At 38.9% G+C, this 24,668-nt stretch overlaps 2 protein-coding genes across 6 annotated transcripts in view; one reads left to right on the top strand and one right to left on the bottom strand.

Moving 5' to 3' along the window:
- NF1 (neurofibromin 1) overlaps positions 1-24,668 on the top strand; it is a 293,463-nt gene that overhangs the window by 190,074 nt on the left and 78,721 nt on the right. The window lies entirely within an intron of this gene.
- OMG (oligodendrocyte myelin glycoprotein) overlaps positions 19,152-24,668 on the bottom strand; it is a 94,774-nt gene continuing 89,257 nt past the window's right edge. The window contains exons 2-3 of the mRNA XM_050763819.1: positions 21,647-21,741; positions 19,152-20,837 (exon numbers count right to left, since the gene is read on the bottom strand). Coding sequence (XP_050619776.1) covers positions 19,509-20,831 — 1,323 coding nt within the window. The 5' untranslated portion in view covers positions 20,832-20,837; positions 21,647-21,741 and the 3' untranslated portion in view covers positions 19,152-19,508. The remainder of the gene's footprint in view (positions 20,838-21,646; positions 21,742-24,668) is intronic.

A 24,668-nucleotide genomic window follows, 5' to 3' on the forward strand; every position in this document is an offset into this window, starting at 1 on the left:
TACCTTCTGAAATATCGAGTGCTTATAAAGAATAGGATACAGGGCCAGGTGCAGTGGCTCATGCCTGTAATTCCAGCACTTTGGGAGGCCAAGGTGGGCAGATCATGAGGTCAGGAGATCGAGACCATCCTGGCTAACACAGTGAAACCCCTTTTCTACTAAAAATACAAAAAATTAGCCGGGCGAGGTGGCACGCGCCTGTAGTCCCAGCTACTCGGGAGGCTGAGTCAGGAGAATTGGTTGAACCGGGGAGGCGGAGGTTGCAGTGAGCTGAGATCACACCACTGCACTCCAGCCTGGGGCACAGAGCAAGACTCCATCTCAAAAAAAGAAAAAAAAAAAAAAGGACACAGTAAGTATTGGAATTCATTGAAATACCTCCTGTTTCACCATGTCGGAGGGCTGGCATAATTAATGTCTAAAGTAAGAGTTATTTGGTTATTTGCAGTTTTCCCTTCATATTAGCATAAATTTGGAAGACATAGGCCTGAGTTTAACTTTCATCTCTACTTTCCTGGCTGCTGTTTTGAGAGGATTTCTTCATTTGTACAATGTGGATCATAATGCACATAATCCCTTGTCTGTAATCTGAAATCCAAAAATCCTCCAAAAACTTTAAGTTTTATCAAAAATAAAAGAGTTTGACACCACAATTTATTTGGTGCAAATGCCTTATCTGCATTGGTGTGAGGTTTTTAGCTATCTTTATTTGTTTCACTTAGTGTGGATAGTAAATGTTTCACTGCAGAAATATTGATGAGATTGATTTTGGGGTGCTGTTCCAGTTTTTACTGGAGTGTTACATAATACATGATAAGAGTAGTACTTAGCATATTCATGTTCCTCTTCCTTCTGGGCACAGCACCATGCCACTCTTAGCATTCTGATAGTTAGGTGGTACCGTCTGACTGAGTTCTGGCCACTAAAATGTCAGTTCCAGTGATGTACAATCGACCCTTGAACAACACTGGGGTTAGGGGCACTGAATCTCCACACAATTGAAAATCTACGTATAACTTTTGACTCCCCAAAAACTTAACTACTAACACTGTTGATGGGAAACCTTTTGATAACATAAACAGATTAACATGTTTTGTAAGTTAATGGTGTATATGCTATATTCTTAGAGTGAAATAAGCTTGAGAAAAGAAAATATAGCTCAGAAAATCATGAGGAAGAGAAAATATTTTTTTTTTTTTTTTTTTTTTTTTTTGAGACGGAGTCTCACGCTGTTGCCCAGGCTGGAGTGCAGTGGCGCGATCTCGGCTCACTGCAAGCTCCGCCTCCCGGGTTCCCGCCATTCTCCTGCCTCAGCCTCCTGAGTAGCTGGGACTACAGGCGCCCGCCACCGCGCCCGGCTAATTTTTTGTATTTTTAGTAGAGACGGGGTTTCACTGTGGTCTCAATCTCCTGACCTTGTGATCCGCCCGCCTCGGCCTCCCAAAGTGCTGGGATTACAGGCTTGAGCCACCGCGCCCGGCCCCTCATTATCTTCATGTTGAGTAGGTAGAGGAGAAAGAGGGATTGGTCTTACTGTCCCTGGGCTGACAGAGGTGGAAGGATTAGCACGGTTCAAACCCGTGTTGTTTAAGGGTCAACTGTATATCATTTTTAAGCCTGATGTCTTAACTTCTCACCAATCTTCCATTCTTGCTTTCTTCTGTCAACACCTACTAGAAACAGACGGTTCAGTGGAGGGGGTCGCCAAGACCCTAGAAGATGGTAAAACCATTAGAAGACATGATCTAAGGGAAATAAACTTTTGTTGTCCTAGCCAGTGATATTTTGGGATTATTTGTGACAGAAATTAGTTTGTGCTGACTAACATAATTACATGCTGGACATTTTGCCTTTGCCTCTTCAAATCCACTCTGTTCTTTACCCTGCTCTGTGCAGAGGGTATCTTTGGGCTCCTCTCCTCTCTGGCTTTCAGCTGGCCCATAGGGAATACAAGCAGAAGATTGGAGGGAAGAAAGAGAGTAAGGATAGGATGTATATATTTTTGGCTCCCTTTCTGTAGGGTACCTGTGGGCTGGCTGCATCCCTCTACGCAGTATGGTTTTTGTTGGGTGACCCTCTCCACACAACCTACTCTGCGTCTACTTTTTGCTAACTGCTTCCTGCACTCACTACTTTAGGTGTAGTATCACACTGTCTCTTAGAGTTTCCTTAAAACCTGCCTTCTCCTTTATACATAATCTCTAATATCTCAATTTGAATGTGCCACCTGTTTCCTGCTAGAACTTTAATTGCTACAAACAGTATGTACACTGTATCATCTTCCTAAAATCAACCAGGCATGGTGGGATGTGAGCTATAGTCCCAGCAACTCAGGAGGCTGATGTAGGAGGATTGCTTGAGCCCAGGAATTCAAGGCTACAGTGAGCTATGGATACCCTAACCTGGGCAACAAAGCAAGACCTTGTCTCTAAAAAGCAAAAATTAAGTTTAAAAATAGTGTCTTTCTTTATATACTTACATTGCTACTTTCAGTTGATCTGTTTTTGAAATGTTTCCAGAACTGTCTTCCCTCACGTATTGATTCTTCCAAAATTCTTAAGAAAATGGAAAAAAGTAATTTCTGAAAATCATGAGAATGATCATAAATTTCATACAACACTTTCTTGAGAATTTCAAATCACAGTTTTAATATTTTACTTTAGAAACAGGTCCAGTTTTCCCTTCTGTAATTTTTTTCTTTGGTCTTTTTGGATATATATATATATATATATATATATTTTTTTTTTTTTTTCCATGAAAAGAACACAGAGATCTTTTCTTGAGTGATATTTGCACAGACATTACCTTGGCAATTTTTTTTTTTTTTTTTTTTTAGAAAACCCTATTAAGTTTTATGCCATGTCTATGCTCATTGCACCTGTGCCTCATGTCTTATTTATTTATTTATTTTACAATTTTTTTTTTTTTTTGAGACGGAGTTTCGCTCTTGTTGCCCAGGCTGGAGTGCAGTGGCGTGATCTCAGCTCACTTCTACCTGCGCCTCCTGGATTCAAGTGATTCTCCTGCCTCAGCCTCCTGAGTAGCTGGGATTACGGGCGCCCACCACCACACCCTACTAATTTTCGTATTTTTAGTAGAGATGGGGTTTCACCATGTTGGCCAGGCTGGTCTCGAACTCCTGACCTCAGGTGTTCTGCCCACCTCGGCCTCCCAAAGTGCTGGGATTACAGGTGTGAGCCACCGCACCTGGCCTTCATGTCTTGTTTAAATAGGACTTCTAAAGTTTGAAATGAGGCCAGCTTCAGTAGCTCATACCTATAATCCCAGTGCTTTAGGAGGCCAAGGCAAGAGAATCACTTGAAACCAGGAGTTTGAGACCAGCCTGGGCAACAGCATGAGACCCTGTCTCTACAAAATATATTTTTTAAAAAATTAGCCAGGTGTGGTGGCACACACCTGTGTAGTGTTAGCCACTTGGGAAGCTGAGGCAAGAAGATTGCCTGAGCCCAGGAGTTCACGGTTGCAGTGAGCTATGTTCCCTCCACTGCAGTTCATCCGGTTAAGGGGACAGAGCGAGACCCTGTCTCAAAAAAATTGTGTTTTGAAATGAATTTATGTATGTTTGGTTATTTCTGAAAGCAGTTCAGGCCTACAGCCATACCACCCTGAATGCACCTGATCTCTTCTGAAAGCAATTCAGGTTTTCAGGATTAAAATTTTTATGCTACTAGGTTTTTAACCTATATTTAAAAGTAGAACATTTAAAACATTTTAGTAGTATATAGCACTGAAAAGTGGACTTTTAGTGTAGACAGTTGTTTTTCAAAAAACTATTTTGTAATCCTGGCTACTTGGGAGCCTGAGGTGGGAGGGTCGTTTGAGCCCAGAATCCAGTTTGGGCAACAAAGAATTCCGGTCTCTTAAAAAAAAAAAAAAAAAAAAGGAAGAAACTATTTGGAAGTTTTGTGAACAATAGATATGCAAAAAGGACATTGTTATAATAGGCCTAATTGTGAGTACTTTCTAGAATGTATATAAGCATGATTCTCTTCAATAGTAAAATGTCAGCCTCTTCATTTTAGAAATCTAATATAGGAAAAAGAACACATTTCTCCTTAGTTATGAAACACAGGTTCTCAGGGTGAATGCCCATCTTTGAGCAAGTTTGTCTTCCTAATGGTATAATACTGTAAGTCTGTTATCTAATTTTGGCTTGTTGTCACTTATTTTTCATAATCAAAGAAAAATGATTTAATTTTAAAAAGATACTCTCCTTTCTGTTTTCTTCTCTTGGATGATAGTATCTGCCATGCGCATCCATGTGAAGAGACCACCAAACAGGCTTTGTGTGAGCAACATGGCTGTTTATTTCACCTGGATGCAGGCGGGCTGAGTCCAAAAAGAGAGTCAGCGAAGGGAGATAAGGGTGGGGCCGTTTCATAGGATTTGGGTAGGTAAAGGAAAATTACAGTCAAAGTGGGGTGGTTCTCTGGCAGGCAGGAGTCGGGGTCACAAGGTGCTTAGTGGGGGAGCTTTTTGAGCCAAGGATGAGCCAGGAAAAGGAATTTCACAAGATAATATCATCCCTTAAGGCAAAGACCGGCCATTTTCACTTCTTTTGTGGTGGAATGTCATCGGTTAAGGCAAGGCAGGGCATCTGCACTTCTTTTGTGATTCTTCAGTTACTTCAGGCCATCTGGGCGTATATGTGCAAGTCACAGGGGATGTGATGGCTTGGCTTGGGCTCAGAGGCCTGACAGTATCCCTATCTGTCTGAGTTTACAGAATCTTAATTTTTAACTGCTCTTACCACATATATCTGATTAGTCATTAAGTCGTGTTGATTCTGCTTCAGAAATTGTGTTTTATGCTTCACTGTCATGCTACAAACTTATTAGGTAGCTTCAGCAGTTGTCCAAGCTGGGGGTGGCAAACTTTCTCTGTAAAGGACCAAATAGTAAACATTTTAGGCTTTATAGCCCATATAAAGTTTTTTTTTATTATTTTTCTTTTCTTTTTTTTTTTTTTTTTTAAAAAAAACAATGCTTTAAAAATGTAAGAACCCACACCTGTAATTGCAGCACTTTGGGAATCTGAGGCAGGTGGATCATGATGTCAGGAGTTTGAGACCAGCCTGGCCAACATGGTGAAACCCTGTCTCTACTAAAGATACATTAGCTGGGCGTGGTGTCTTGTGCTGTAATCCCAGCTACTCAGGAGGCTGGGGCAGGAGAATCGCTTGAACCTGCGAGGCAGAGGTTGCAGTGAACTGAGATCGTGCCACTGCATTCCGGCCTGAGTGACAGAGTGAGACTCTGTCTCAAAAAAAAAAAAAAAAACAAAAAACAGTAAGAACCATACTTAGCCTGGAGGCCATACAAAAACAGATCACAAGCAGGCTGTGGGCAGGATATTGCAAGTGGGCCATACTTTGCAGACCTCTGGTCTAGGCTATTACAACAATTTCCTAATTGGAGTATTTGTCACTGGTATTTTACCCCATCACCTTCATCTTACACATTACTGCCAGAATCATCTCTCTGAATTGTGACCATCTCACTACCAGGTGAAATCTTTATGTTCTCCTTTTAGCTAAGTTTTCATGCTTAAGACATTCATGTACCACTTTGGGGATTTTTTTTTTTTTTTTTTTTTTTTTTGCCATTTCTTCATAACCATCTATATTATCTATTCAGTATTTTTATAGACTTTTTTTCTTAAAGGAAAATTTATACTGTAAATGGAAAATCAATATTGATAGCCATAACTAGAAAACCAACAAAAGTTAACAGTAAAAGGAAATACAGAACTATGAAATGCCTGTTTCATGTAGCACCCAATCATATATGTACTACATTTCAAAAAGCCCCACTGGCTTATAAAAATATTTTTTAGCGTCTCATACAAGTCTCTTCATAATCTGTTATACTGCTCACCTAACTTGCACAATTGCTGAGCCAAAGCAGATCAAAAGTCATTTTGGTAAGAGGCTAGATGCTGACCTTGTATTCTGAAAATCTGATTATTCTACTGTCGTTGTGATATGATTCCAAGTAAGCCTGTGTGAACTTCTGGACTATTATCAGGGAAGTGTTTATGATACATTGTTGAGGGTATCATCAGGGCAGTTGATCCAAGAAGACTCTAGGAGCTGGCAAAGCCACAAAGTCTGCCCAAAAAGCTCAGAATGACAAATGAATGTTTTGTACATTATCTCTACTATAATAGTAGGAAAAAAAGTCTTAAAACCATTTGTCTCAATTGATCATTTATATGGAATAATAGAAGACTGGTTAATCATCTTAAATCATCATAGTGTTTGGTAATGTCTGTAGAAGGACGCTTTAAACTACTATGTACTTCAGCTATGCTGACCGTCTCACCATTGCCCCCTATGCCATGCCCTGACATGCTCACATGCCTCTCTGCTTTTACATACTCTTTCCATCTGGTTTGAATGCCCTTCCTTTATCATGGGACATTATCTTTTCCATTTAATGCCCATCTTGATAACCTGACTCTGACTCCTCTAGGCAAGTTTAAAAAAAAAAAAAAAAGCTTCATTGAAATGAAATTCACCCTTTCTGAAGTACAATTGGCTGGGCACAGTGGCTGACACCTGTAATCCCTGCACTTTGGGAGGCTGAGGTAGAAGAGTCACTTGAGCCCAGGAGTTTGAGACCAGCGACACCTGCCTCTACAAAAAAATACAAAAATTAGCTGGATGTGGTCATGCCTGTAGTCCCAGCTACTCAGGAGGCTGAGGTGGGAGAATCACTTGAGCCCAGCAGGTTGAGGCGGCAGCAAGCTAAGATCAAGCCACTGTACTCTAGCCTGGAAAATGGAGAGAGACCCTGTCTCAAAAAAAAAAACTTTCTTTTGCATATTCAGAGTTGTGCACTCATTACCACTATCTAATTGTAAACATTTTCATCACCCCAAAAAGAAACCCCATAGCCATCAACAGTCACTCCCCTTTCCTCCTGCCCCCACCTCAGCCCCTGGCAACCACTAATCTACTTTCTGTCTCTATGAATTTGCACAGTTTAGATATTTCATATAAGTGGAATCATATAATATGTGCTCTTTTGTGACTGCCTTCTTTTACTTTAATGTTTTCAAGATTGATCCATGTTGTAGCATGTATCAGAACTTTATCCCTTTTTACAGCTGAATAATATTCTATTGTATCATATAATATGTAAGTTTTTGTGTGGATATATGCATTCAGTGTTTTTAGATATATATCTAGAAGTGAAATTGAACCATATGGTACCTCAGTGTTTAACTCTAGAGGAACTGCCAAATGATTTTCCAAAGTAGCTGCATTATTTTACATTGTCCCCAGCAGTGAATGAGAGTTCCAATTTCTGTACATCTTCACCCAACACTTGGTATTGTCTTTCTAGACGAATTTTGATAAATCCCTCCTTTTCTAAACCATAGAAACATAAACCATAGAAACATTAACATTGTTAGACCACTGTTTAACAATGACCATCTTGGAGCTTAAATTTTCTGTTCACACTTTGAACTTTAACTTCCAGGTCTTAGATGTCTTTATTTGGATATACAGAGAATCTACGTTTTGTATGTAATCATTCAATGATAGTATTAAAACTAAGGCCGGACACAGGCTCACGCCTGTAACCCCAACACTTTGGGAGACCGAGGCGGGTGGATCATGAGGTCAGGGGACACAGGCTCACGCCTGTAACCCCAACACTTTGGGAGACCGAGGCGGGTGGATCATGAGGTCAGGAGATCGAGACCATCTGGCTAACACGGTGAAACCACGTCTCTACTAAAAATACAAAAAGTCGGGCGTGGTGGTGGGCGCCTGTAGTCCCAGCTACGTAGGAGGCTGAGGCAGGAGAATGGCATGAACCTGAGAGGCGGAGCTTGCAGTGAGCCGAGGTTGTGCCACTGCACTCCAACCTGGGTGACAGAGTGAGACTCCGTCTCAAAAACAAAACAAAACAAAACAAACTAATTACTAGTATTTTTGTTTTTGTTTTTTTGGAACAGGGTCTCACTCTGTTGCCCAGGCTGAAGTACAGTGGTGCAATCACAGCTCACTACTGCCTCAGCCTCCCTGGGCTCAAGTGATCCTTCCAGCTCAGCCTCCTGAGTAGCTGGAACTATAGGTGTACACCACCATGCCAGACTAATTTTTGGTTTTTTGTTTTTTGTTTTTTTAGAAACACCATGCCTAGCTGATTTTTGTATTTTTTTTTTGTAAAGACAGGGTTTGTCATGTTGCCCAGGCTGATCTCAAACTCTTGGACTCAAATGATCTGCCTTGGCCTCCCAAAGTGTTAGAATTACGGGCATGATCCACCTTACCGGGCCTAATTACCCTTTTTAATTATAGACCTACATGACTACAGTTTGAAGGAAAAAGACTTGATTTAATACTTGTGATTGGAATTGGAATATTGAATTGAGCCAAAAGATTTCTTGAGTGGTTTTGTTTTCTCTGATAACTTGGTTTATATAAGTAAAGTGGTCCTGGGTGTTAGTGGTAAAGCAAGTCTTTGCCTTGTACAACAAAGATGATTTAGTGATTGATACATTCTGAATAATATGGTGGTTATGACTTGACACATACAAAAAATGATAGTGGTTGCAATCCATCTGTTGCTCTGTAAAAAGATTTTTGTTATTGTTTGTTTGTTTTGAGACCAAGTCTCACTCTTATCACCTAGGCTGGAATGCAGTGGCGCACTCTCTGCTCACTGCAAACTCTGCCTCCTGGAAGCAAGCAATTCTCCTGCCTCAGCCTCTTGAGTAGCTGGGATTACAGGCATGCACCACCACACCTGGCTAATTTTTGTTTTGTTTTTTCTTTTTTTTGGAGATAAAGTCTCACTATGTCACCCAGCCTGGAGTGCAATGGTGAGATCTCAGCTCACTGCAACCTCCGCCCCACCAAGGTTCAAGCGCTTCCCCTGCCTCAGTCTCCTGAGTAGCTGGGATTACAGGCATGTGCCACCATGCCCAGCTAAGTTTTTTATTTTTAGTAGAGATGGGGTTTCACCATGTTGGCCAGGCTGGTCTTGAGCTCCTGACTTGAAGTGATCTGCCTGCCTTGGCCTCCCAAAATGCTGGGATTACAGGCATGAGCTACCGTGCTTGACCTAATTTTTGTATTTTTTTATAGAGATGGGGTTGGCCAGGCTGGTCTCATGGAACTCCTGACCTCAGGTGATCCACCTGCTTTGGTATCCCAAAGTGCTAGGATTACGGGCATAAGCCACTGTGCCTTGCCAAAAGTTGTTTTCTTGAATCAACTGTGGTTCATTTATTTCAGTTTAAGTGTTTAATCCTCAAAGGAAATAATCCATTGAGATATAATTATGAAGTTTAAGTCTATAAAACAATGTGGAGGCAGGGCGTGGTGGCTCACGCCTGTAATCCCAGCACATTGGAAGGCCGAGACAGGCAGATCACTTGAGGTCAGGAGTTCGTGACCAGCCTGGCCAACATGGCAAACCCCATCTCTACTAAAAATACAAAAATTAGCTGGGCATGCTGTGCGTGCCTGTAATCCCAGCTACTCAGGAGGTTGAGGCGGGAGAACCACTTGAGCCCGGGAGGCAGAGGTTGCAGTGAGCCAAGATAACACCACTGCACTCCAGCCTGGGTGACAGCATGAGACTCCATCTTAATAAATAAATAGCCAAGTGTGGTGGCACATGGCTGTAGTCCCAGCTACTTGGGAGGCTGAGACAGGAGAATCGCTTGAACCTGGGAGACGGAGGTTGCAGTGAACCGAGATTGCACCACTGCACTCCAACCTGGGCAAGACAGAGTGAGACTCTGTCTTTAAAAAAAAAAAAAAAAAAGTGGAAAAATTCTGAAACAAGCATGTAAGAATAAATGCATCCAAATGAACGTTGTTCATCTCAGAAGAGTCACCATTGGAGGTAATGCACTGAGTTCAAACTGTGCCACCTTTGAGCACAACATTTTAGGGAAATAATTTTTTGGAAGTGTTGTCAAAGTCTGAAATACATTCTTGTAGAATGTGGAAAATCTTCACACTTGAAATTTTTTGATAAGCAAGACAAAATGTCACGTTTAGTGATACTGTTTTTTGTTTAAGATAAGGTTTTTCTGCTGGACATGGTGACTCACACTTGTAGTCCCAGCACTTTGGGAAGCCAAGGCAGGTGGATTGCTTGAGCCCAGGAGCTTGAGACAAACCTAGGCAACATGATGAAACTCCTTCTGTGTAAAAAATTAGTAGAGAGTGGTGACGAGAGCCTGTAGTTTCAGCTGCTTGTGAGGCTGAGGCTGGAGAATCACTTCAGCCTAGGAGGTCAAGGCTGCACTCCAGCCTGGGTGACGGTGAGACCCTGTCTTAAAAAAAAAAAAAAGTTTTGTTATATAACTTGTAAACTAGCTCTTAGTGGTATTTGAAAGGAACGGCCCCGGAGTTGTTTTCAGTAGTGATGGTATCATTGGAGTAAAAGTATAGCGATCCAACATGACTACTTTGAAGAAATATACAGAAAATGAGGTGTATCATGTATGACATTTATGTTTAAATTTAAAATCAGTTTATAGTCAACTCATAGTTAATATATGAATTTTTTTTTTACTAATTTCAAGTGATTCCTTGATACTTTTAATATGTTTTTTTGTTGTTTTTTGTTTTAAGACGGTGTCTTGCTCTGTTGCCCAGGGTGGAGTGCAGTGGAGCGATCTTGGCTCCCTGCGACCTCCACCTCCTGGGTTCAAGTGATTCTCCTGCCTCAGCCTCCCGAGTAGCTGGGATTACAGGTGCGTGCCAACATGCCTGGCTCATTTATGTATTCTTAGTAGAGACAGGTTATTCTCCTGTTGGCCAGGCTGGTCTCCAAGTCCTGACGTCAGGTAATCTGCCCATCTTGGCCAGCACTTGGCCAAAGTGCTTACAGGTGTGAGCCACTGCGCCCAGCCTATTTTAATATGTTTTAAAGAGACTTTAGCTTTTACAAGGTGTCTCTAAGCTCATATTTAATGACCTGCACCTTTTTTTGTAGAATTTAAAGTCGAGGCAAGAGACTCATAATACTTTATCCAAGTATATTTTGTTAAAGCAAAAAAAAAATGTCATGTGATCTTGTGGAAAAGCCATACCATGAGGAAATTTTAGATCCTATAAATAGGTGAAACTGTTTTTAAACAATTGTTTGCTTTCTTAGATTATTTATCATTGGTATGAGGAAATACAGCTGAGTATTTAATGTCTAAATAATAGAACTCATAAATGGATGTGGTTGTATGCCAGTTACTCTTACACTACATAATATCTCAAATGTGATAGTGGTCGCTGAGGCTTTGGATGGCAAATTAGGGCTTTTACAGTGGTTATTGTGGTGTATGGCATCCTTGTCTTCCCTTACTTATGTTTTGTTTTTCTTCTTTCTCAATGAAAAGCCATTAAGTCTTAGTTTATTTTCTGTCGAGGCAAGCATTTGACATGCGAATTCCATCAGCCTTCCAGAAGCGTTTAGTATGTTTCACCTGTGACTATGGGCAACAAAATAATACAAAGTGAAAAACTGCATTTCCTGGTGTGAGTATTTAATTAGATTTATTGATCTTTAGCCTTCTGGTATCTGTGAAATATTCAGACATCTAATTTTTTACTGCTAAATAATTTTTTTCAGGGAATAAATAGCAAACCTTGTAAATTAATTATTTGAAGCATAACTGAAGATGTCGGATATATGGGAAACTATTTACTATTACTGTTTCAGTCATTTTCACTTCTAATCTTGTTAATTATCCAAGAATCTCTTGTACAAAGGATAGTAATCATTAAAATGGCTATATAGCACCCACAAAGTGCTTTAATATACGTGTTTTAATCTATTCCTTAAAACACCTCTGGAATATATGTTCTTAACCATATTTTTTATCAGAGGACACATTTAATCACTTGTCCAAGGTAAAAACACACACAAGTGATAAACTTTATGTCATGCTTTGCTATTAAACCACCAATATAGTTAGAATTATTTTGATCAGACAGGAGCAAAGCAGTTTTCCTGTTTTTAGTGAGTGTGTATGTATGTTTAACTTCTGTGCTTTGATCTCATTCGTAACTTTGTGTGTGTGTGTGTGTGTGACACAGGGTCTGGCTCTGTCACCCAGGCTAGAGTACAGTGGCATGATCTCAGCTCACTGTAACATCTGCCTCCTGGGCTCAAGCCATCCTCCCACCTCAGCCTCCCAAGTAGCTGGGACTACAGGCACATGCCACCACACTTGGCTGCTTTTTGTATTTTTTTTTTATAGAGACAGGGTTTGCTGGGCTCAGAGCTCAAGCAATCTGCCCACCTTGGCCTCCCAATGTGCTGGGATTACAGGCATGAGCCACTGCTCCTGGGCTCATCAGTAACTTTCCAGAAATTTAGATTCAGAATCTCAGGCCAGGCTTTTTAGATAAGGATAAATGGGTGTGTTGAGCATGCGTCTCACCTGGCTCTTAAATATGTTTAATGAAGTTGGGGCTATTGAACCAAACTGGCATTTCTTAAAAGTTGAACTTCTTAAAGACCTCACTTTGCACCACAGTTTTCTAAGTGTGAAATGTATTAATCTGCTTAACACATTAGTGACACCTTAAGGTGACATTTGTTTCTACTTCTCTGCTAACTTCCTTCAAACAATTTTCTATACTGAATTGTTCACGGGTATCAGAATTAACCTTTCTCTAGAATTGTTCCAAAGGTAACTCCACATTGCCCAGAACTAGTTTGTTTGTTTGTTTGTTTGTTTGTTTTTTGAGGGGGAGACAGAGTCTTGCTCTTGTCACCCAGGCTGGAGTGCAGTGGCGCGACCTTGGCTCACTGCAACGTCCGCCTCCCGGGTTCAAGTGATTCTCCTGCCTCGGTCTCCTGAGTAGCTAGGATTATAGGTGCCTGCCACCATGGCCAACTAATTTTTATATTTTTAGTAGCGATAGGGTTTCATCATGTTGACCAGGCTGGTCTCGAACTCCTGACCTCAAATGATCCGCCCACCTTGGCCTCCCAAATTATTGAGGTTACAGGCATGAGCCATGGTGCCTGACCCAGAACTAGTTTCTTATATGACTAGTAGTAGCCTAGCCAAATCCTCCCTCATTCTTTTCTTTGATCACTCTTTTCTCAGGACTTTGAAGCTGTAACTTTGAAATAAATGAAAGAAACTTAGACTCTAGAATAAGACTATCAGGTTTGACTTGGTCTGACCTAAGTAGGTCATTGTTAGTCCACTAGTCACATCTTTGATCTATGTTAATTCATTCTTTTATTTATAAACGCGGATAAAGATGGTCAAAAAAACCAAACTTCTAGGGGCAAGTGAATGTCTAAGCTGAAATCAAAAGGATGAGTAGGGTTTGAGAGGGCAAGAAGAGGAAGAGGGGACATGCAGCTTCTCTGAAAGCCTAGTGACACGAAACATGGTGATTGAGGGGCAGAGGATATTTTGTTTGTTTGAACTATAAAATGTTAGAGAGCTGGAAAATTTTAAGATGATACTCTAAAGGGAAGCAAGACCCTGATCATGCAGTAAACCATATTAAGAATTTAGATTTTATTCTGAGATACGAGAAATTATTGAAAGGGAAAGGTTGGTACACAGTTCATTTGTGTCTTCTTACTTCTCTTATTTTTTTACTCAGTCTGGATGCCCTAGACAAACATTTCAATAGTTCTTTTCTTAGATCTCTTGGCTATTTCAAGGACAAGGCAGGTAATAATATATGCTTGGTCTGCAGTATTAGCATTTTGGCATGTTTCTTTTTGTTACTTTTTTTTTTTTTTTTCTTTTTTTCTTTTTTTTTTTTTTTGAGACAGAGTCTCGCTTAGTCGCCCAGGCTGGAGTGCAATGGCGCGATCTCGGCTCACTGCAAGCTCCGCCTCCCGGGTTCACGCCATTCTCCTGCCTCAGCCTCCCGAGTAGCTGGGACTACAGGCGCCCGCCGCCTCGCCCGTCTAATTTTTTTGCATTTTTAGTAGAGACGGGGTTTCACCGTGTTAGCCAGGATGGTCTCGATCTCCTGACCTCGTGATCCGCCCGCCTCGGCCTCCCAAAGTGCTGGGATTACAGGCGTGAGCCACCGCGCCCGGCTCTTTTTGTTACTTTTTAATACATGGCTCTATGTCCTGTAATTTTTTCTTATTTTTCTAATATTTGCATTTCCCACATTTCACACTTTAAAAAACTCTTCATAAATATTTTTATTGGCCACATATTCTGGTCAGTGGGTCATCGTTTACTTAATTTCCCAATAGTGGATATTTATCATTGTTTCCGTTTTTCTTGTTAGAAAGAATGCTGTGATTTACCTATGGGCAAAATTTTAAATACTGTAGACAAAAGTTAAAATATCTTACGTTTTTTAAATTTCATTGCCAGATTGCTTTCCCAAAGAATTGTGCCAATATGTGAACATGGCCATTTCATTCTACCTTCCCCATCGTTGGTTTTTATTTTTTTTTTATTGCTTGCTATTTTAATAGTGAAAAATGATATCACATTTTTATTGCTTTTCTCAATTATGTGGTTGGCCATATTCCCATATATTAATCATAGTGTTTCATATCTTGTAAACATTCTTTTTATGTCCTTTGCCCATTTATTTATTGCGAATTTTAAGATTTTTTTCTCATCAATTTTATGAGCTCCTGATTAACAACCTCCTTTACACCATTTTATTTGAATATTTTTATCAGGCTGGTTGTTTCAGCATAATGGGGATTTTGTATAGACCAATCTGTTGATAATTTCTTTGTGATTTTTTTTTATAATTAAATAGCCTTCCACCTGAAGACTTACAAATATTTTTAAATTCTTCTGCTGGTTTTATGACTTCCTTGTTCATGTTTTCTTTCACTTTTTCAGTGTATCACATGAAGTGAGTGTTAAACTGAACTTTTTTCCAATTTCCTCATCTCATTTATTGAGTCTTTCTCTTCCCCTTTGGTTTCTGATTTTTCTTTCCACAGCAAACAATGTTTGAGAATTTACTATGTGCTAGGCAGTGTTCTAAACACTTTATCTGTATTTTCTCATTTTCTTCTCACAACAACCCTGTAAGGAAATAGAGGCACAGAAACCTAATTTGCTGAAGTGACACAGCTAGTAAGTAAAGCTTGGTCACATATTCAGTTCTTCTGTGTACCTGCGCTCTCATTGTGCTGTTGTTTCTGTATTGTGGTTATCTTTCTATTTTTATGCCACTGTCATTCTGTCCTAATTATTATGGCTGATATATGTTTCTGTCTCAAGAAAAGCTAATATCGGCTGGGCATGGTGGCTCACATCTGAAATCCCAGCACTTTGGGAGGCCGAGGCAAGCAGATCACCTGAGGTCAGGAGTTCAAGACCAGCCTGGCCAACATGGTGAAACCCGATCTCTACTAAAAATACAAAAATTAGCCGGGCGTGGTGGCACACACCTGTAGTCTTAGCTACTCAGGAGGCTGAAGCAGAAGAATTGCTTGAACCCAGGAAGTGGAGGATGCAGTGAGCCAAGATCGCACCACTGCATTCTAGCCTGGGTAACAGAGCAAGACTCTGTATGAAATAAATAAATAAATAAGCTAATATAACTGTAGTGTTTACTTCTTTTTCTATTCTTGCTTATGTTTCTAAGTGGATTTAAGGTTCCAAAATGTTTCTCATTGGAATATTTTTCAGAATTGCCTTAATCTATAAACTATACTAGAAATAATTGTAACTTTATAGTATCCCACCAAAGTCCTCTGTACCTTAGTGTTCGATATGTTCCAGGTGCTGACTAAATATTTGTTGAGTGAAAGAATGAATGAATGGAGAGACCTTAGTTTGTCATCTGCATCAAGTCTTAGTTTATACTTCTCATTAATATTTTTCAGATTTTTCCCTTTTGATCCTGCATATTTCATGTTAATGTTACTTCTTGACATTGTATATTTTTTCCCATAATTTTCTAATTATTTGTTGCCAATATCTGTTATTTCTGGGTTTTTTTGTTTTGAAATTTCCCAAATATTGTTAAAAAGATTGGCAATAGTGGGCATCCTTGTTTTGATTGTGATTTTAATAGAAATATAAGTTACTCTTCACCAACAAGATGTTGGGTGGTAGTGTGTAATACATTCTTTTATCTAGTTCTTAAAATATATTTTATAAGGAATAATTTTATGAAAGATTTTAGGTTAACTCTTGTCTGACATTTTTGGGATTAAAGGAATTTGCTGTTGTTTGATAGCATCATTATGGAAGATACTGAATAGCACATATTTGTGATCTTTTAAGTTAGCCATAGAAGACATCTTCTCATTCTGCTGTGATAAGTGAATGTCTTTCTGACTTTCTTCTGGGTCCCTATTTCACTGATCTAAACCTGGTTTCTAGCAGAGAAGAGACTAAAGCAAGCACATCCTTGCATTCCCTTGCTTTCAGTATGTAGAGCTGAAATGTTTCCATATATGGGAATTTCTCATAGCATTGGGTTTGGACATACAGATGTCATAATAATCCTCACAACAACAACATTACTGCATCTAGGAATATAGGTGAGCCAAGACACTTTGAAGGGTTTATGTGAATTATGTTATTTAATCTTCAGAAAAAATAAAACACTGTGAGTTCTGCTAGCCCATTTTATAGATGAGGAAACTGTGACTTAGAGCAGTGAAATAACTTGTCTGTGGTCATACAGCTGAGAAGTGGCAGAGGCAAATTGCCTGTAAAGTAGAGCCAAGCCTTAGGGATGGATGGGTGGAGATAGATATAGATATATGTGTATATAGGTATGTGTATATCTGTACACATATGCGTACATATTTGATGTGCTTGAGAGATAGATGCTGAGGACTAATACATTTTGAAATTTTTCTGGAGCCAGTAATATAGTAGTACTTAGTGGCAAATAATGAGCCCTTTTCTGTTAATAATAAGAATACAATTTCTTTGGAAGGGAATACTATCTAATTATAGTTTCCCTCAGTATATCTCGGGGATTGGTTAGCAGACCCCTGTGTATACCAAAATCTGCACATATTCGAATCCCAAAATCGGCCCTGAGGAATGTGCTTCCTTATGGAACCTATTTATACAGTGTGTGGGTTTCACATCCCACAAATACTATACTTTCAATCTGCGTTTGGTTGAAAAAAATTATGTATAAGTGTGCCCATGTTGTTCAAGGGTCAACTTTATTTTAAGGCTAGATAATACTTCTGTCTAAGGACCTAGAGTCTGAGTAGTTGACATATATTGTACTTGTAAATTTACCAAGTTAGACTATGCATTTTGCAGACATGTCTGTAGGGTTGACATAATCCATAGGTGCTCCTAATGCAGTAGTCCGTAATTTGACTTTCTTATTTTCTCCCTAAAAATTGTAAGACAGCATTGAATTTTTGGTATCCTCAGAGGAAAAGACAGTTACCTCTAAGAAACCTACTTTCTGGGCAGGCACGGTGGCTCATGCCTGTAATCCCAGAACTTTGGGAGGCCGAGGCAGGCGAATCACCTGAGGTCAGGAGTTTGAGACCAGCCTGGCCAACATGGTGAAGCCCCATCTCTACTGAAAATACTAAAATTAGTCGGGTGTGTTGGCAGGTGTCTGTAATCCCAGATACTTGGGAGGCTGAGGCAGGAGAATTGCTTGAACCCGGGAGGGGGAGGTTACAGTGAGCCGAGATTGCGCCATTGCACTCCAGCCTGGGGGATAAGAGCTAGACTTCGTCTCAAAAAAAAAAAAAAAAAAACTACTTTCTGTGGAAGTCGGTGTATATGTTTTTTAAATAATACACAAGTATATGGTAGAGTAGGATTATCTAAGCAATTAGTCCCTATCATGGATGGTGAAGGTACTAATCAGTGTCTGGGAGGGAGTGGAGATAGCCTCCCCATATAGAGAGGTAATGCATTTTAAAATCATTTAGGGGACTTTTTCAAATAATCCTGTTTCTTCATGGTGACATTCCCTGACACAGTGAGCCAATCAGGTTTGCTAGGGCAGAAAATGTTCAAGAGCCACTGTACTAGACAGCGTAAAAGAGGACTCTCTTGTTGAAGCTTGATGGTAATTTTTCCATAATCCTGGTCTTTAAAAAGCAAAAAAAAAAAAACCACATTAAAATGTTGTTACTTTTCTCTCTCTCAGTAGAAATGTTCCTAAACCAGCAAAGGAGGCTATCTGAATTTTTAAAAGTTTTTATGAAGGAACATAAAAATTCCTTTCTATAGTTTTTTCCCACCTCTAGAAATGCTTGAAATGAGATTCTGCCTTACGTCTCACAAATTAAATACCACATTTGTGTCTCATCCATCTCAGTTTTCCTATCTTGCATTTTAATCTATCCTGTTTCAGGACTTCTTTTGCTGCCTTGTGGCTGTTTCTTATGTTTGTTACTAATTCATAAGGTGGCTAACTTTCATATTTGTAGAAAATTTCTCAGTGATTATCTTTTAGTTGGAGTTCCAGTGTGGTTTCATTTGAAGTGTCAAGATCTGTCCCATGCCTAGCCTTAGTCCTCAGTCTGTTTTATTGGGTTCAACACCTGGTTGTAGTACCAAATGCCCTTTTCCCTTTCTCTCTCTCCTTCCTCTCTTCCTCCCTCAGTACTGCCCAAGTTGGTCACACTCAATGATTTTATTCTTAAGCTAATCTTATGTTTAATTTAGGTAAGTCACATTCTGATTTCTGATTTGCAAAATACAAATTTTCTTCTCCTTCATGTAGTAGGATTTTAATTTTATAAATATTTAAATTTTCCATTAATGATGTGTTAAATCTGCACTAAAACTGCTTCTTTACATGTTTTTAAATTTTTTCATTGTGGTTTTAACACTTTTTTTTTACATGCAAAAAACAAAACCATTAAACTTTTCTTATTAAAATGCAAAGCCTAGTGTCTTCTAGCTTTTTGAAGAGCTTTTGTCCATTATATAATCTGTAAAGTAGCCAAGAGTTCCTCAGAAGCAGGACATCATTTAGATTTAAAACAATTATGACTTGTCTGTAAAATAATAATGTAATATAACCATTCATGGGATGGCAGCTGCAATTTTACTTCAGTGACAAAATCCTTGGATACTACCACCGTTCTATTTACCTTAAAGATTTTACCAAGGTACCCTAGAACAAAAATGGTGAGGTCATTTTTATTCTGATAAAGTTGATATGACTAGAAAGCCAAATGACACAGTTATGAGCATAGACCTTTTATTTTCCAGATGTTTGACAGTGTAAACATACATAAAATACATATTAAAGTTTAGATGCTTTATATTTTGTGCAATAAATTGAAGCCTTAAAAAGAAAACTTTTTTTATAAAAGAAACTCATTAGTTTACTTAATTAAGACAGTAAAATAGCAGCAAGTACCAAGGCATTGTGCATTTCTTTTATTTAAGACAAGTTACTTCATTTACATCAGAGTCAGAAATGTTAAGACTGGCTTTCTTGAATACTTAATATAGCTTGAATCACTGGTTAGATATGAACATATTTTCCCAACTGTACATCAGGGAGGAGTGCTTTCATTAGTTTCAGAAAATGCAGACCCTCAGACAGCCAGCATGACCACAACATTGAGCATTAAGAGAAATGAAGCATTTACTTTCCAAGCATTTGCCACAGAAGGTAATTGAGTCTTTACGTTTGTGGTTGTCTCTTCCCTCCGTAAGTTAAGGGTTGTGCTTTGTTGAGGCATTTCAGAGAAATTATTTGGCATGCCACTAGTGATACTTAGGGTCATGGGTGTTGGGGATGATTTTGTTGAGCTAGTGAGGCTTGTGTTTGTAACCATTCCATCTTGGAGATGAATAGTTAGAGTTGCAGCTGCTGCTTCATGTGAATTGATAGTCTCTGTGGATGTATCTTCTGGATAGGGCACAAAAGCCTTATCAGTGCTAGTAAAGGTGGTGTCTTTGCTTAGAGTGGCACCAAACGTTGTTTCCTTTGTTCGATATTGTTTGGGGATTTTGGTCACTTTGGGTTGAGTTACCACACTCAGAGAGTTAATGGTGTCCACTGTCTGCATCCCACTTACAGTGAATAAGCTTGAGGTAAATCCAGAAGGTGTGGGATATATGTTATGTTCCTTTAAAGATGATATTTGGGTAGAACATGGAGTCCCTATCACTTGGGCTTTTGTTTCCATCATCCACTTCAGTAAGTAAGTAATGTTTTGTTTATGGTCACATGACCACCTGTTATTGTAAAGGGTTATCTCTTGCAACTGAAAGAGCTGGTCAAAAGATTGGTCTGGAATGAATGTGAACTTATTGTTGTGCAGGTAGAGATGCGTGAGATTTGTCAGGTTTATTAATGTACCTGGAAGGATTTGTGTCAAAGAATTATTAGACAGGTCCACGATACGTAGTTTGAAGGGCATGTTGGTTGGAACTGTCCAAAGTTTGTTACTACTGAGGTTGAGAACCTCAAGACTTCTTAGTGTATTTTTAATGAGGACAACCTTTTCCAGCATATTCTTAGAAACATCCAGATATTTAAGATTCCACTGATAAGCAGTATCAGATTTGTCAAGAAGTTTAATGTTGTTGTTAGCAGCAGACATGTTCCACAGAGACCGAGGTAACTGAGCAGGCAGGCTTTCAAGCCTGTTGTTTGAAATGTCCAGGGTCCTCAGATTGGTATATTGGGTTAACTGGTTATGCAGATCAGTAAAGTGGTTATAAGACAGGTTTAAATGTATAATATTCTCTTGCAGTCCAGATGGTAATGTAGTCAAGTTTCTGCCTGAACAGTCCACATGCCTGTGCCTTTCTGTGCATATACATTGCAGAGGACAAATGCATAAAATACCAGGTGTGAGAAACAGAAGGATGAACAGGCAGAGAGACATTTTCAATATCTGATATTCCATCAAAGCCTAGAAACAAACAGATACACCCTTCTTTTAATATGCAAATACAGTTTAGGCATCTGCATGGGTCACTTAGCATTAGGCAAAATTTTCAATAAACCTCGTTGTTGTTGAGTCCTTTTATAATTGTTCCAGTGATTAAACTAACAAAGCTCCCCTTCATTTATAGTCCAAATGCTTAATCCTTCAATTGGGCTATGTGGTAGAGAGAGACTCTCTCCCTACTCTCTCCTGCATTTTCTCCTTTATTTTCTCTCCCCCTCCCCCCTTTTCTAACCATATTCTTTCTTATTTATCTTTCTAGAGCCTTAATATGATAAAATAGCATTCTTTGCAAATAAAGAGTTGCAGTTGTAAGCTATTACTATTTTTGATGATATGCTTTCTTACTCAGATGAGAAAAAATGGCTGTCGTGTCTTTTTTTTTTTAATCTCTGCAGTAATGTAATTCAATGTGTGTGTATAGGGTAGATTTTATTTAGATATTAAAGCAGTTCTTCGAAATGTTATCTTTTTGTTTTTAGGATAAATATATCTTTGTAAAAGGCACTTGAAAAATCCAGACCAACACTGTACCTATAAACCTCACATTTTATAAAGTGGTTTTTTCTATATATTTCAGTGCCCATTTTAAAGGAAAACAATATATTTACAAAGTGAATGAATATATAAAAAATATCCCTCAACTGACACTGCAGCAAATTTCTGGTGCATGCACTTGCTATTGAATATATATTTAATCTTAACGTTGACTTTTTCTTAAAAAGGAAAAAGATTCCAAAGTCAGCCTTTTACTGATTTAAATAACATCTTACCGTAGTGTCGTCTTCAATACCAGCATCTCATTTCCTCTGGGAAACTTAAAGCTTAAAGGTCGTCTTGTTCTGGAGAGTCGGAACTGTTTCTGGCTGTGGGCTGTGCTTGCCTGCTCAGCTGCATTGTGTTGCTGTGAGCTGAAGCTCTGCAACCACCTGATCAGTACCACATAGGAGGACTGCAGAGCTGTCGCTGGTGCTGACTCAAATTTATGGTGCACACGCAACAAAATGGACAATTTTTAAAAAAATTTATGGCATCAAGTGTACCTATATATCTGATTTGCTATAGGATGGGATACCTTATGCACATTAGAGTTGGCCCTTACTCCTTTCTATGTATTTGTCTGAGATTGGGTTCCATATTTTAACATTTGTCTCATTAAGAATCTTTTTAAATACCTCTACTCTTTATCCTTTTTACATGTTGAAAATGAATTTGACCTTCCTCATGGATAGTTTTCTATGATATTAGTCCCACTATTTTTAACTCCTGCCTTTTTATATTCCTTTCTAAAATGGTATAATTTTCATGTCACATTTTTAATATTTAAAAAATCTGTTCTCTGATTTTTATGTCTTCCTCCAACATGGTGATTATTATGTTTAATCAGCTTTTCAAATTTATCAACCACTTAAATGTGCCATCTTCCCTCTTAGGATGTATAGAATTACTGAAATATGATTATTTTTTCTTTATCTTTCTGATACAATGGACCATTTGACCAAGGCTATACACAAGCCAGGATACATTTGGAAATTAGCATCTTATACTTTAGATTATCACTTCCTATGGTAAAATAAACATGTTTTATTTTATATATTTGGGGTTAAAGTTTTTTTTCTTTATGAAACCTTGGATAGTAAGTGGATATGAGTATTGTTTTTTCCAAAGACATTTTTGGTGCTATATGAATGACCATTTATTTGATTTTATGTTTTAAGAATAACAGTATCGATTTAGGCGATTTCAGAGTATTGCACATTTCAGCTTTCTGGGAAAGTAGTTTATAGTTTTAAAATTACATGAAATAATGTAAGAGGAAAATTTTTCATCATGAATTTTATAAAATGAGGTCAAATTTATGATAAATTTTGCTCCACTCTTCAGTGGACTGCTTGCGTAAATCTGTTAAAACACAAATCTGATTTCCAGAATGGCCAGTTTACTTTAAAGCAAGCAAATAAAGTTATGGTATTTCGTTACCAAGTGGCACCATTTAAAAATGAGTAATATTTAGCATATTATATGTAAGGAAAATCCCTTTATGCCTTGTTACTAAATCATTTGTTTTTTCTCTAAATTATATTAGCATTATTTAGATTATACCACAAATAGAATTTGTTGTATTAAAATTTGAAGTTTATTTTCTTTTTTTTTTTTTTTTTTTTTTTTTAGGCGGAGTCTCGCTCTGTCGCCCAGGCTGGAGTGCAGTGGCCAGATCTCAGCTCACTGCAAGCTCTGCCTCCTGGGTTTACGCCATTCTCCTGCCTCAGCCTCCCGAGTAGCTGGGACTACAGGCGCCCGCCACCTCGCCCGGCTAGTTTTTTGTATTTTTAGTAGAGACGGGGTTTCACCATGTTAGCCAGGATGGTCTCGATCTCCTGACCTCGTGATCCACCCGTCTCGGCCTCCCAAAGTGCTGGGATTACAGGCTTGAGCCACCGCGCCCGGCCTTCTTTTTTTTTTTTTTTATTATACTTTAAGTTCTAGGGTACAGGTGCACAACGTGCAGGTTTGTTACATATGTATACATGTGCCTTGTTGGTGTGCTGCACCCATTAACTCGTCTTACCTTAGGTATTATCTCCTAATGCTATCCTTCCCCCCTACCCCCTCCCCACAATAGGTGTGTGATGCTCCCCTTCCTGTGTCCAAGTGATCTCATTATTCAATTCCCACCTGTGAGTGAGAACATGTGGTGTTTGGTTTTCTGTTCTTGCGATAGTTTGCTGAGAATGATGGTTTCCAGCTGCATCCATGTCCCTACAAAGGACACGAACTCATCCTTTTTTATGGCTGCATAGTATTCCATGGTGTATATGTGCCACATTTTCTTAATCCAGTCTGTCACTGATGGACATTTGGATTGATTCCAAGTCTTTGCTATTGTGAATAGTGCCACAGTAAACATATGTGTGCATGTGTCTTTATAGCAGCATGACTTACAATCCTTTGGGTATATCCCCAGTAATGTGATGGCTGGGTCAAATGGTATTTCTAGTTCTAGATCCTTGAGGAATCACCACACTGTTTTCCACAATGGTTGAACTAGTTTACAGTCCCACCAACAGTGTAAAAGTGTTCCTATTTCTCCACATCCTCCCCAGCACCTGTTGTTTCCTGATTTTTTTTAATGATTGCCATTCTAACTGGTGTGAGATGGTATCTCATTGTGGTTTTGATTTGCATTTCTTTGATGGTGAGTGATGATGAGCATTTTTTCATGTGTATGTTGGCTGTATGAATGTCTTCTTTTGAGAAGTGTCTGTTCATATCCTTTGCCCATTTTTTGATGGGGTTGTTTGTTTTTTTCTTGTAAATTTGATTGAGTTCTTTATAGGTTCTGGATATTAGCCCTTTGTCAGATGAGTAGATTGCAAAAATTTTCCCCCATTCTGTAGGTTGCTTGTTCACTCTGATGGTAGTTTCTTTTGCTGTGCAGAAGCTCTTTAGTTTAATTAGATCCCATTTGTCAATTTTGACTTTTGTTGCCGTTGCTTTTGGTGTTTTAGACATGAAGTCCTTGCCCATGCCTATGTCCTGAATGGTGTTACCTAGGTTTTCTTCTAGGGTTTTTATGGTTTTAGGTCTAACATTTAAGTCTCTAATCCATCTTGAATTAATTTTCATATAAGGAGTAAGGAAAGGATCCAGTTTCAGCTTTCTACTTATGGCTAGCCAATTTTCCCAGCACCGTTTATTAAATAGGGAATCCTTTCCCCATTTCTTGTTTTTGTCAGGTTTGTCAAAGATCAGATGGCTGTAGATGTGTGGTATTATTTCTGAGGGCTCTGTTCT

Source organism: Macaca thibetana, chromosome 16, assembly GCF_024542745.1.
Source record: "Macaca thibetana thibetana isolate TM-01 chromosome 16, ASM2454274v1, whole genome shotgun sequence".
NCBI classification, from domain to species: domain Eukaryota; kingdom Metazoa; phylum Chordata; class Mammalia; order Primates; family Cercopithecidae; genus Macaca; species Macaca thibetana.